The 13451-nt window shown below is 29.2% G+C and overlaps 1 protein-coding gene across 1 annotated transcript in view; it reads right to left on the reverse strand.

Annotated features, from left to right (window-relative positions):
• LOC119676159 (elongation of very long chain fatty acids protein-like) overlaps positions 1 to 13055 on the reverse strand; it is a 21388-nt gene extending 8333 nt beyond the window's left edge. Inside the window, exons 1-2 of the mRNA XM_038087392.1 lie at positions 12923 to 13055; positions 12776 to 12846 (exon numbers count right to left, since the gene is read on the reverse strand). Coding sequence (XP_037943320.1) covers positions 12776 to 12846; positions 12923 to 13055 — 204 coding nt within the window. The remainder of the gene's footprint in view (positions 1 to 12775; positions 12847 to 12922) is intronic.
• Positions 13056 to 13451: the final 396 nt, after the last annotated feature.

The raw sequence follows: 13451 nt of genomic DNA on the forward strand, positions 1-13451 counted from the left end.
TTTTTGATATTGAATTACTATGTGCTGCCAGATAAAGTAATGTCTTAAAAAATTAATATTTTATTCAATATTTAAAAATATTTCCAATGAACGCTTGACTTAATACTCGAACAACTGATTGCGTGTGTAATTATATTTTAGGAAATTGAAATTGACTGAGAAATTATTAATGCCTAAAGAGCAATGTATTGCTTGGGATAGAAATTTATAAATTTTATTATTACTTAGTTATGAATTTCTTATAAGCTCAAAATTGTTGATATAGTTTCTGTAATGCAAATATTATACTATGTCATATATTTATACCCATGCACTTAACACTAATTATTAATATTTCCATCTATATATATAACAATCTTTATACTCGTATAATAGGTCAGTATAAATAGATATGTAAAACTGTTTCTAGTAAAATGAGAAGCGTGCTAACGTGTGTCTGTCGCTTTGGAAAAGCTTACGTCATAAAACAATTAGCTTAAAGCGATTGCCATTTGTCAAAATAATATTTACTTTATCAGTGAATTTTAATCGGTTGCTGTCAAGCTGAGGGTGTCTACACGTTCGAGTTCCTATTTACTTAAACAGCGATTATGTTTTCATTATTAGCATTTGAAAAGCACTGATTAGTGCGAAACTAATTTAGTGTTAATAGGTTTTTCAAAGGGAATTGAAATGACCGCGAAGATAGTTAAGTTCCTTTCCAATCGAATTTATTTTTTTCTATTTTTATATGCACGAATTTTTGGCATAATACCATTTAACGTGAGATACCAAAACAACCGGATCCGTGTAACTCATAGCTACTGGTATACATGGTGGTGCATCATTTTTCGAACTGTGTGCATGACTATGTTCTTCTGTTGGTCTATATTTTTATGGAAGACTACCGATGATTTCTTCGATGCCTTGAACTTGTTACACAATTGTTCTGTAACAATTTGTTCCATTGGGATTATAGTGATACAGCTTCTATTCATCAAACATTTTATAAACGAGGTTAATACGTTCCTCCAACTCATAAATACAGTGCAAAAAATATCACCTATGAGTAAATTTTACACTGCATATCATTTTGTGCTATTGATGACTAAACTCGTCAGTGTTTTACATGAATTCTCATGCGAATTACCTTCATTACTGAGCTCGTTTAATTTTATTGAATTTGTGATGTTAATTATAAGAACATATCTCATGAATGGTTCCATAATGATATTACATATCTGTTTTTTGGGTTATATTTGCATTGGTTCACTCTATAGTAACATGAACAATTTTATGCGAAATGATTTCTGCTGCAGACTGGAACAGTTGGATAATGATATGAAGAGGTGCACATCGAGTCACACGAAATATTATAAAAAACGTTTAAGAGATATATCTAAGGAATTAAGTGATTGTAGCATGATTTTTGAAAGAATTTATAAAGCTTGTCAGAATTTTCATCGATTGATAGAGTTACCCGTTTGCTATACTTTTTTGTTCAGTTTCGCAACAAGTGCTACTTCGTTATTTTTCACATTTTGGCAGTATCGCCTCACGAATGTATTTCTATGGGGATGTCCTGTGAGTTGCCTTAAGGTATGCACCGATATACTACTGATGACTTTAGCTGCTTATAGTGCTGTAAACAACGGTGAAATGATTAAAAATGTCAACCTTTATACTGTCAACATCAGCGATCGTTATGTTAAATGGCATCACAATGTAAGTTAAAGAAAATATCTAGTATATGTATATTCAAGTAGGTTTTTGCAATTAAAAATATTTTTTTTTCTTAGTATTAGAAATATAGAATTTATAAATGGTGAAATATAACTTACTTTCTAGAACAGTAAATATAAATATAATTACTTTTCGAGTTATATAAACAATAAAATACAAACAGTAAAACTTGAACATATGAATACCAAAGGAGTTATTTATACACCCATGAGTAATATATATCGCAATCTGATTGAAAGAGCATTCAATCTCTTTCAAGAAATTTCAAAGAAAAGAAAATCTCATTTCTTTCTCTTGAATAATGGCAGTTACTGAGGAAAATTTTGCTGTGAAACCAAATAAGAACTTGGTATAATTAGTTAGGTACTTGGTCTAGTGCTCCAGTGATCTGGTTCATGCCATTTAGAAGGCTCTGAAATCTGTCTGAACGTAAATGTTACTTGCTGTGTTTGTTCCAATTTAGTTTGTGAACAAGCATCTGAAAATAAGTGATCTTCATTCCGGCAGTAATCGAAAAATACAAAAGATATTATGGACTTTATATGGCAGGTAAAATTTTATTTGTTCAGTTAGGAACTTGGTTGAAGTATAAAAATTTGTTCAGCTATTATCCATAGGGGGGCTAATGTATTTAAGTTTCTGTATCGTGTTTCTGTATCATGTGCAATTATAACATTTTAATATTACCATATAAATGAAAAAATTATTTATTTTAACAGTTTTTCTATATTTTGAATTTATTTATAAGAACATGAACATGTCATTCAATTTGTTTCCTGTACTTCATAGGATCATTTTAGTAGATTACTGACAATCAAGTTGCCTTGAAATTATAAATACATGCAACATGTTGACATATGGGAACTATGTGATATAGCAATATAATAGATTATATTAAACTTCAGTGGAGACGTTAAAGCAGTTTACATATTAGTTATATTTATACTTTATATATTTAACTATTTATAGCATAGAAGCATTTAAAATGCATTAAAATGCATGTGTAATGATTAAAAGTGCTGGCCTATATAATATTTTTAGTGAATCTTCAACGTCTAACATTTAATATCAATTTCATTATTATATAGGATATTTTCCCAAATTAGTTTGTTTTTAAAATTTATGCTACAAAAAGTGAGAAGAGTCTTGGATATGGATATTCTGGAAATTATAAACATTTCTGATTAGCATGGGAAGACGAATTCACTTAGTGAAGTCTATCTGTATATCTGTATGTCTTTCTTTGCATCCAAAAGCCAAGTTCGTATCAGACTTTACCACGCTGATATTGTTTCCGTTCTGGCGGTGGTACCGCTTTTCTGGCGGTGAGTTGATTTAATGAAAATTTGTGTAGTGCATTCTGATGAATCTAGTCAGATTAAGTTGGCTAACGGTTAAAACTTTTTAACTATATCATATAGAGCCCCTATAATGTAATTGACGAAAATAAGGTTATATTAAAAAATGTGTATGTGAATTCAAGTTTATTTCGAAATACAAATTTAAATATACAATAATTCTAATTTTTTTGTACTTAATTATTTTTTAATGATAGCAAATACTTATTATTAAAATGTATACAATATTATGATATTGCGAACATTTTTAAAATAAATTAATATATGATATGTTAAAGTAAATTTATAATTTCAGGTGGAAATATTTCTTGGTCGCTTGAATTTTAATGATTTCAAACTTAATTTAATGGGTCTATTTGAAATCTCCAACAATTTAATAATCATGGTACTCTCAACTATAATTACTTATTTGATATTTGTCATTGAATACTCGCTGAAAACATATCAAACACAAACTGCATAATCGTATATCCGTCGCATACTCGTATACCCGTACATAAGGCGAGATTGTTGGTCTCTGCAACGGATTTTTAAGTTTCCTAAACAGGTGAACGTTATGCTTTCCAACCTAACTAAGTACTGGCAACGGCACGCACAAAAAGGTATTGCACAGTGGAGGCGGTTTCGGTGTGCACCTGTCCCACAACTACGAGCATTGCACCAGTGCACCACTGCACCGTATGTGAGTCTTATTAAAATTTGCGGTTAGCTGCGATGAAGCCGTAACGAGTTCGAAACGAATTTCATGCTTTTGCGGTTGAGCTCAAATCCGATGGGAAACAATTGCGGCACGTTAAATGGCACTTCAGACACTCATGCAAGAAAACAGTTCTTAGAGTTGCAGCTACAAACTTCATAAAATTTTGAATTTTATTGCGTGTAATTATAATTACTCTTTCATTACTGTACATCTGGTCAGAGTTCTTTGCATTCATGTAACTAAAAAAATCTACTCGTACTTAAAATGATTAAAAAATTATTATTTATTTATGCAAAGCACTTTGCGTCGACTTTAATCTTGTTAAACAAGTTTGAAGACAGGTACAAGCTCCAAGCTCACCTTGGTAATAATTGGATTGCATGGGAAAGGAAAGTACGAGTATTCCATTGATACTCGCTAGAGAACCTCACTAGAGAAATAATATCAGAAAGATGAGATTTTGTATATAATAACACCTAAAGAGAGTTCGAAGAGTTTTAGTCGATAAATGTATTAAAAAGTTTATTTACGACCGTATGTTATTATAATTGCTTTTCTTTATCCCCGTAGACTTATAGATTCTCTAGTGAAATATGTAGATAGAGTTGATTTAGTACGTATTATCTAATGCGTGAGCTTTAAAAACTTGAAAAGGCAATGATGATAAACTAAAGTATTAGTCTTATATATAAAATTATTTTTCGATTCTTTTAAAATGTATAAATTTATACCCTTTTAGAAAACTAGAAAATATAAAAAAATATTTTGTGAAATATATATCTAAATAGACTAAGAAAAAAAAATTAATCAAACTATTCAAAAATGTCTGAGAAGCATAGACTTGTTGCTATCAGTCCAGCTGCCGAATTCGAATGCAAGTGAAAAATTTCGATTAAAGTTATAACATAACTGTATTCAATGGATTCGATTTTTCTGTGGAGATACTTATATCATCAAATACCAAAAGTTTCAGATGGAGATACGATCAATTCAGAAAACAATTTTGACCGTCGCTTTTATGCGGTTCATATTTTTACAGTCAAATATTATTTTTGTTAGAACTAATAAGTCAGTTACATTTCTTATACAACACAAGATGTGTTGGAAAATAAATATAACTTTCCATAAGACAATATTTATTGGCAAAATCAACTTAATTTATTTAAAATAATCTCCCTCTGACTTATAATACATAATTTGCTACATCCATAATCCTGCTGAATAAGTCTTTTAAATCTGTCGGGATATCTTTCTGAAGTGCTCATGTCTTCTGGATTAGATGAACCTAAACTACTAGCTAGTGAATATCTTTATCTTAGCTCTCTCTCTCTCTCACTCTCTCTCTCTCTCTCTCTCAATTACTGGAATAGAGTTTGTACAGTGTAGTGGAAATCTTCTTCATTCATTCCTAAGAGGTGGTTTTAGTTGATTGCACAATTATACAGTCTTTACGAAAGTTGGTATAAGCTTTTTTATAACTTTAACATCCTTAAACCGTTTTTCTTTCTTTAGCAAATGTACTTATCTTAAAATATAAAAATCGCATAAGATTAAATCCAGGTGTATACGTAGTTAACCTTACCGATAAATGTCAATAGAGGGTAAAGTGAGGCCATCATTTTTAGTTGAATTTCGAACAAACTATGTACCTATATTGGTTGTTGACGACAAGGACAGTGTGATTGGAAAGTTGTGTTGAAAAAAATAGAACATGGTTGTTATAACTTTTTATTATATTCAGAATAATATCATTTATATATTAAGAAATAAATTATGTAATTGAAATAAATAATAATAATGAAAATAAATAAACATTAAATATTATTAAAGACAAGATATCACAAATCTTATCTCATGTTATATGTTGGAGTAGTTTTGAGCAGGAAAGATTATAAATATACTTCTTCAGATGTTACATTATTTATATTACATGTAAATATTATTATTATATATATTATTATTATAATTTTTTTTTTCTTACAATTGTTTATTTATTAAATCTTTCTAAATAGAAATTGACAATAATTTTACAAATATTAAAAAGATTAACATGTATTCATATTTATCAATGATTTTCTTTTAAGACGATTTAGTGCAGTTGCAAAAGATAGGTGTCGAACATGAGGATTTGGATGCGACTTGAGTCTCTCTAGGAATTTAGGTGTATTTTGGCGAATAACTTCTTCAACAGTTGATGAATTAAGTTCTTTGTGTAGGTTTTTGTTTTTGACATACCACGGAGCGTACGTAGCTTGTCGGAGAATTGTACTCTCTGGATTTTTTCTATATTTGTGTTACACGCTGAGTAGCACAGTTCTATACTATAGGTTCAAATTTGCTTTAATATTGATTTGTAAATTAACGATTTGTTATCAAGACTGAGTTTAGACTGTACTGGCGATTTAGAAGCCAGTACAATTCCTTACATTTAAGATTTAGTTGGCATCTTTTGGTTTCAATATTATCCTATGATTATATGACGGAAAATTCTTCTCATTGGTAAACACTACTAACAAAAAGTGTTATCTTTTTCAATAATATCTTTTAAAGTTTATGAAGATAAACATGTTCTTAATTACAATAAGATTGAAATAATAGAATAGAAGACTGCTTAACATCTATCCATTTCTTTCATTATAATTACAACGTTATGAACACATTATGGCGTATCTTACATTTGGGAGACTTCAGATTCAAGATTAATATGAGTATATAGTTATTTAATTTTAAATTGGATTTATAAATAGTTTTTGTTCCCAACTTATTCCAAAACAAATAATTGTACAGAAAGCATATGAAATAAAACTTAGTTTAAGTTTAGTTATTTACTAAATAATTTATTAAAATTTTTTGAATTCTTGTATTAAAAAACTTAGAGTAATTCATTTATTTAATTACATAAAAAACCATTAAAGAAAGAATTTATGAAAGTATTACCGACGCTTTCATAGAAAAATTTCTTCGCCAGTCATAAGAAAAACGTTACTTTTCACAAATATAAGTGGACATGTCAGACACAACGAGTGAAGGTTACGAGTAATTACACATGTCCGCATAACATATTAAGTTCATTATAACAATAATGTAATTAAATAAAATGTTAAAAAATTTTAATTCTAGGAAAATTTTTGCACGCATAAAAATATTTACATTATAGAATTTTTTTTTATTTATTTATTATTATTATATTATGGTAAGTTTTAGAATCATTTAAATGACAGCTAGCACCAAAGTAACAGAACTAAACATATACTGATGATTGCTTTACGATGATATTGTACGGAACCAATTTTGGTCCAATAAGGATAATGTCCCATAAACGGTAACAATGTCGGAAAAAAAGTTGTGTGTGCTTTTTAATTAGGTTTGCAAATATTTTAATTATTATGAGCTAGTGTCGTCTAAAGGTGGATTCACACTAAAGCTAACACTTGCGAACGAACGTACGAGCTTTTGGAGGTGCGATTACCTGCGCACCTGCGTTCACGTTAAACAAATGATTGATTCATATAATTATTGTTAGTGTTTTCTATGTCTAAACGTTGAAAATTATTAAAGATAATGAAATTCATTAAGTGGTTTTATCATAATAACGCTGGATCATACACATATTTTATGGTCCCTTAGAACATGGCTGTTCTGACCAGATACGATCGTGAGTTAATACGAGTCACTGTGTAGTTTGGGGGCCGTATAAACATGTTCATGGATTTTTTGGAGTAAAATAAAAATACGGTGATAATTTTAAATTTAGTTATATTAATTATTCATTTGAATTAATTTTTTTTATTGTACAATAAAAATAAAATAACGCAATTTCACCTAAAATCATCAAAGGAAAATGTGCGTAATTATGTTAGATTAGAAAAATGTTTCGGGCGCACATATATTAGTCCCGGGCCGCAAGGGGCCAGTGGACCAAGCTTTGGACAGCCTTGCCGTAAAAAGTTATGTACATTGGTTGGGATATTTCAAAATATCATTTAATCTGATTTTGTGGTTGAAATATACTGAGACCGCTTGACTAGGAATTTTTGGTATACATACAATAGTATCTGAAATCGACTCTCCAAATTGTCATTATTGTCATTTGGTTTGAACTTCATATCACATTATAGTTAGTGTTAAATTAGTTTTTCAAAGTTTCAGTTTAAAAGTTTTTGAAGTCAGGAAGAAAATTTTAAAGAGAAAAATTTGAAAGTTTGCAATAAAAATATAATGGCTCAGGTCATAAAGTAGTTGTAAATTGCTAAAAACTTTAAAAAGTTTTTTTTATTTAATATTTCATTTTATATTTAATATAAATATAATATATCAATATGTAATCTATACATATTTAAATTGATTGAACTGTTTTTGAAAAAAATTTATAAATTTTGTCTGGAAACTCTAAATACTGGTGCTCCAAACTAATGTATAAACACATTGCTTCTTATATACATCATATTAATAAAGAGAAATATAATATAATAACAACTGTCTAATACATTTCTAGCTACAATAATTGTTTTTGTACTTTTTGTTGATTGTGACAAAAAAAAGTGAAATAATATATACGTGATGAGCGTTGTTGAAGATATCTTCAATGTCAAAACATAAATGTTATAATGTTCTAGACGATAAATTACACTTAATATTTTTTCAACTAAAACGTATTTTATATTTATATAGGTATCATGAATTACGAAGTTGCATACAATCAACAAATTCATTAAACTTACAAAAAAAAAAAATTTATACTATATAATACATTGTGTATTTGTATCTATGTCTTACAATATAAAATATTTAATGAAAATATATAAGGCATATATATTATATCTTTGTGTATGAATTTCACTTACCGCGCGCCATTGATTTCGAATAGATCTCAAGGTTGTCAGACGTCCCAGACTTTACCTTACGGTTAATTAATTAGAATAGCATGTGTTTTACATTCGATTTTGTTGCATTTTTTTATTTAAACGATTTTATAACGTTTTTGGAAAAGGTTTTTCTCATACTCAAATAAAAGGTGTTTAATAATGAAATGATAATGAAATCAAAATTCGTAGAGCAGAAAATTTATGCATTTTTTTATTTCTTTGTCCGCAAATGCACTTGCTACGTGAATGTATTGTGTGTTCTATTAATATGCAATTTTTTATTATACGACCTACAAATAAGTGTGTTTGCTAATTAGCATTCCAGCTATACAAGTAGGGGTGAAGGTCTATTTTTATGAGATAGGCAGTTGCAAAGATACAAAACACAAATATCCACATGTGTACGTACAAATGTATCTTCCATATTTTACTTTAAGACTAAGCCATTCAAAGAATTTGACACTGTTGCCGTGCTATTCGTATCTATATTAAGAAGATCAGCAATAACAAAGCGATAATTTAATATGCACTGCTTGCATTGAAAGATTTTACTTCAAAAAAAATTAAATTTATTTACAGTAACATGGGTAATATTTTTTATTATGTAACACAGTGGGGAGAAATGTGTAACAATATTTAATTATTATAATTACTTCATAAAAGAAAATAATAATTTATTGTATTGTAAATAAAACAAAACTTTATATCTTGTAACAATTAGCAGATCATTTTCAGATATCTTGATATGGTTCCATACAGTAGTGATTGCGTGACTTGATTGTTGAAATATAACAATAAATTATATAGAACATTTTTCAAATAAGTGATTTTTAAACATAATAATAAAAATTATTTTATTACTAACATTTTTTTTTTTTTCCAAAAGAAGAGTTGGGAAGTAGTCTCCGCGTCACTGCATCCTTGAGGATTATTGTGACATACCCACTTCAGTTCCATAGACGAGTAGCAGTTAAGAATGCCAGTATGTCCTTTGGAGAGATGTTGCCTAATTCCGTTATAAGCGGATAGGCAATGGATAAGTAGCGAAGTCTGAGTCTTGCAAGACTATCACAGTGACGCAATATGTGTTCTGCTGTTTCCTCTCTTCGTAACAAAGTCTACAGCTATCGTCTCCAGTAATACCTAGATTCAATAAATGTTTTTTAACTCCGCAGTGTCCAGTTAGAAAACCTGTGACAAGTCGGATGCCACTTCTGTTCAGCATAAGTAGCTCCCTAGTTCTGGCTTTTGATCGAAACGGCATGGATTCTTTTGCTTGTCTGCAGGTAATTGTATTATCCCAATCATTCTGAGCTGCTCTTTCCAGCCATTCAAAAGATATTACTAACCTTACTCTCAAAAAATTTTTTCATTTTGTCATAGCTAGTGAGGATCATCAAAACTATAGTCGCCAATATCGACATAAATTTAGATATCTTTCATTGATTTTGAATCACATTATTCTATAATTATTATATAATTATATTATAATTATATATATAATAATTATTAGAATCAATATCCATTAAATTTAACTGGATTTCTGATTTTAGCAAAGCAAATCAAAATAAAACTTTCCTGTAAACCTCAGGTTTCAGGTATGTCTCCTATATATAATGTATTGTTTTTCTGGGTCAAAAATAACCCCTTCAGCACATTATTGAAACAATAACTGCTACGTTTAATGAAAAGTATAATTTTTATAACAAAAAAATAAAAATACATAATTGCTTTTTCCAATTAGAGTCAAGACTGGAGGTAAACACAGTTAATACAATAGATCAAAATTTAACATAGCCATTTCGATGAACAAATAACAGTAGATGACATTGAAGCCGTGGTTTATAATAAGTTAAATATAAAAATGTCAGTAATATTATAAATTTGTATAACATGGCAGCTAAAAATTTTCTTTAATACGAAATCACCAAATCCAAATTGGAAGTTGTATAACTTCTATCTCTACCTCTTGCTCGTAGAAGGTAAAAGTAAAGTAACATTAATGTTTATAAGTAGATGTGCCTACTTCCTTTACAGGATTGAAACCTTTTATGGGATATACACCAGTACCAGTACTAAGAATGAAAGAATATATTATAAACTATTTGAGAAGGTTTGGCGAATTTCAAAAGCTAAAGGCAATCTAAAAGACCTAGTCGAGTTAAAACAAATATGACATGATTGTCAGCCTGAACTCAGACTGAATAAAACTGAATTCAGATTAATGACTGGTTTTTTAACTTGATATACTTCTGTTAAATTTTTTCTTTTTATAATGGAACTAAAAGACTTCTATAATGCAGATTCTGTAACGATCACAGTGCTTTCATATGGGAATCATTTAATGGATTGAGGTTTAGCATCTTTAATCATTCGATAGTATTAAATTTGGCAATAGTTTTTAATTGTTAGCTTAATAAACATTCTTCAGGGATAGTGTTATAACTATTAGAAGTAACTTATTGACTCTTCAAGAATAACTCACTTATTTTATTAATACTACTATAGTTTTTTTTTCTTAGGTATCTCCTGTGTGGGAAAAGATAAGGAGTTTGATTTTCTCTTCATTGACTTTTAAATTTTACTTATTGACCTTATATATATCTCTCAGGCCCAATTTTAGATAAATGATCCTTGTGGGTGAATTACTTTAATTTTTTTTGTAATAAATTTTATTTGAAGAACTTACAAAATTTTTGTATTGGTTTCGACTTTGAACAAATAAACTTTGAATGTCATTATCTGCATGTTCTTAAATATTATATCAGATATTTAATTGATTTATTTAGTTTTAGTTAGATTAACCTTACATGTTAAAATTCAATTTAATATATCGACTTAAAATATTTAATTATGCTATTTGATTTTATTTTTCTATAAAAGATACTTATTTTTAGGTCCCATTTTGACCAGATGATCCCTGCATGCAAAGATATGGTTCAATCCATTTTTCTGTCTATCCATTTTGGGTAGATAATCCTCGCATGTGAAGATGTTGTATCTCGATTGGAGATATTTAACTGTGTCATTTATTTTTGGTTCTATTAACCTTATATATTAAAATGTTATTACTCTTTGATTTTGTTTTGCGCAGATGATCCCTGTAACAGATGATATTGTTACTCGATTCATAATATTTAACTGGTTTATTTAATTTTGTTTTCCAAAGATACAAAATTCATATTTTGTATTTGAAGCTGTCTTATTTATATCAAGATATTTCATATATATGTATATTTATATATTTATTTGGATATATTTAACTTTTATATATACAATAAAATAAAATTTTTGTGCATACAAATGTTCATAGTTATTACTTTATGTTCATAATATTTCCAGTTCTAAATATGTTAATATAATAATTTCATGGTATATAATATAGCTTATAAAGATATGTCTTTTATTTATCTGATATTAAAACAAATGTGAACACAAGCAACCCATCAACCCATGACGGTACGAACTAAATTTCAGAATAAAAATCGCTTCTACTGCTGTTTCTAGTACTTAACGATTAAGACGGAACAGAATAATAATGTAAGACAAATTAATTTCTCATTAAATTTCTTATTTACTTAATTTTTTATGATTACAAAAAGCAATTAATCCCAAAAGAATCTTCTAATACAAAAAATTTTGTGCTGCATGCGCCACTGTAATTATGTTTCATAATTTATGAATATTTTATGGTTGCGGAATAATTCGAGTTCGGCGTGGCGTCCTCAATGCGGGTTCGTACGTGTATCTGCGTAGAAAACGAAATAATAACAAAAATTACACTAATTTTTCCCAAGATTTTATTTCATTTTGTTTTACAGAAGCTGCGGTAATTATAGGTCAGTCGCAGTACCAGTACGTCCTTAGTCTGCCCTGCCACTGTGCAAAGTAATTACAAAAAGAATATCAGAATCAGAAAAATCTGTGATTACCACAGACAATAATAAAAATTAAACACAAAAGTTCTCCGCAACAAAAGCACAATTTTAAATGTAACCGTAACGTAACGAAATAAAAATTAAGTATACAAAAAGCTTGAGACAAGGGCCGCAGCTGCCATGTCAATGCAGATACATTGGCAGAATATCTCATTTGGTTTTAAGTTAAGGTAATAATGATTTAGTTTTTACATTTTTAGCTATAGCATCGAATTCGGACTTGGAGTTGGACTCGGATTCGGCTTCAGGTTCACGGTAGCCAACTTAAAACAAAGTATATGCCTTGCTTGTGTCCATGTCAATGGCTGTAGTGGTTCCTTTATTTGCTATAAAACACACTGCTAAGAGCACATAAAACGACACGCATATTGCCACGCTGAATAGAGTAACCCTCCAGAGTTGTGGATAACGATTTCTTGTATCCAACAGAGGAATATGCGTATTTTTGACAGTGTTCGGATGCTGCGTGCATGTAAATCTCTTCAGGCATCAAAAAAATAAAAACTCATTGCAAAAAAAACAAGATATAAAAATAGTAAAAATCAGTGTCAGTTTTAAATGCTTTCTGCATTTAAAGCTAAAATCAAAAAAATAAAAATATCAAGGAAACTTAGCAAAATTCAAGTTGTAATCGCTTTAAATGGAGAAACCTGGCAAATAACGCAAATAACGCAAATATTGGCACGAGCTTAGCACACGCGTATTGCCTGCTTGCCAATGGGAGAAGAAGCACCGTGCACCGCGGAAACTGATTTAGATTTTTTATTCGTATTGATCATAAAACTGAGAACTTGTTTTCGAAATCCTGTATTTGTGTATCTGTGTAACAGTGTATCTGCACACAAAGCTGTGTAGGTTAATGTGGGTT

The sequence above is a fragment of the Teleopsis dalmanni genome, chromosome 2, assembly GCF_002237135.1.
Source record: "Teleopsis dalmanni isolate 2A chromosome 2, ASM223713v2, whole genome shotgun sequence".
In the NCBI taxonomy this organism is placed as follows: domain Eukaryota; kingdom Metazoa; phylum Arthropoda; class Insecta; order Diptera; family Diopsidae; genus Teleopsis; species Teleopsis dalmanni.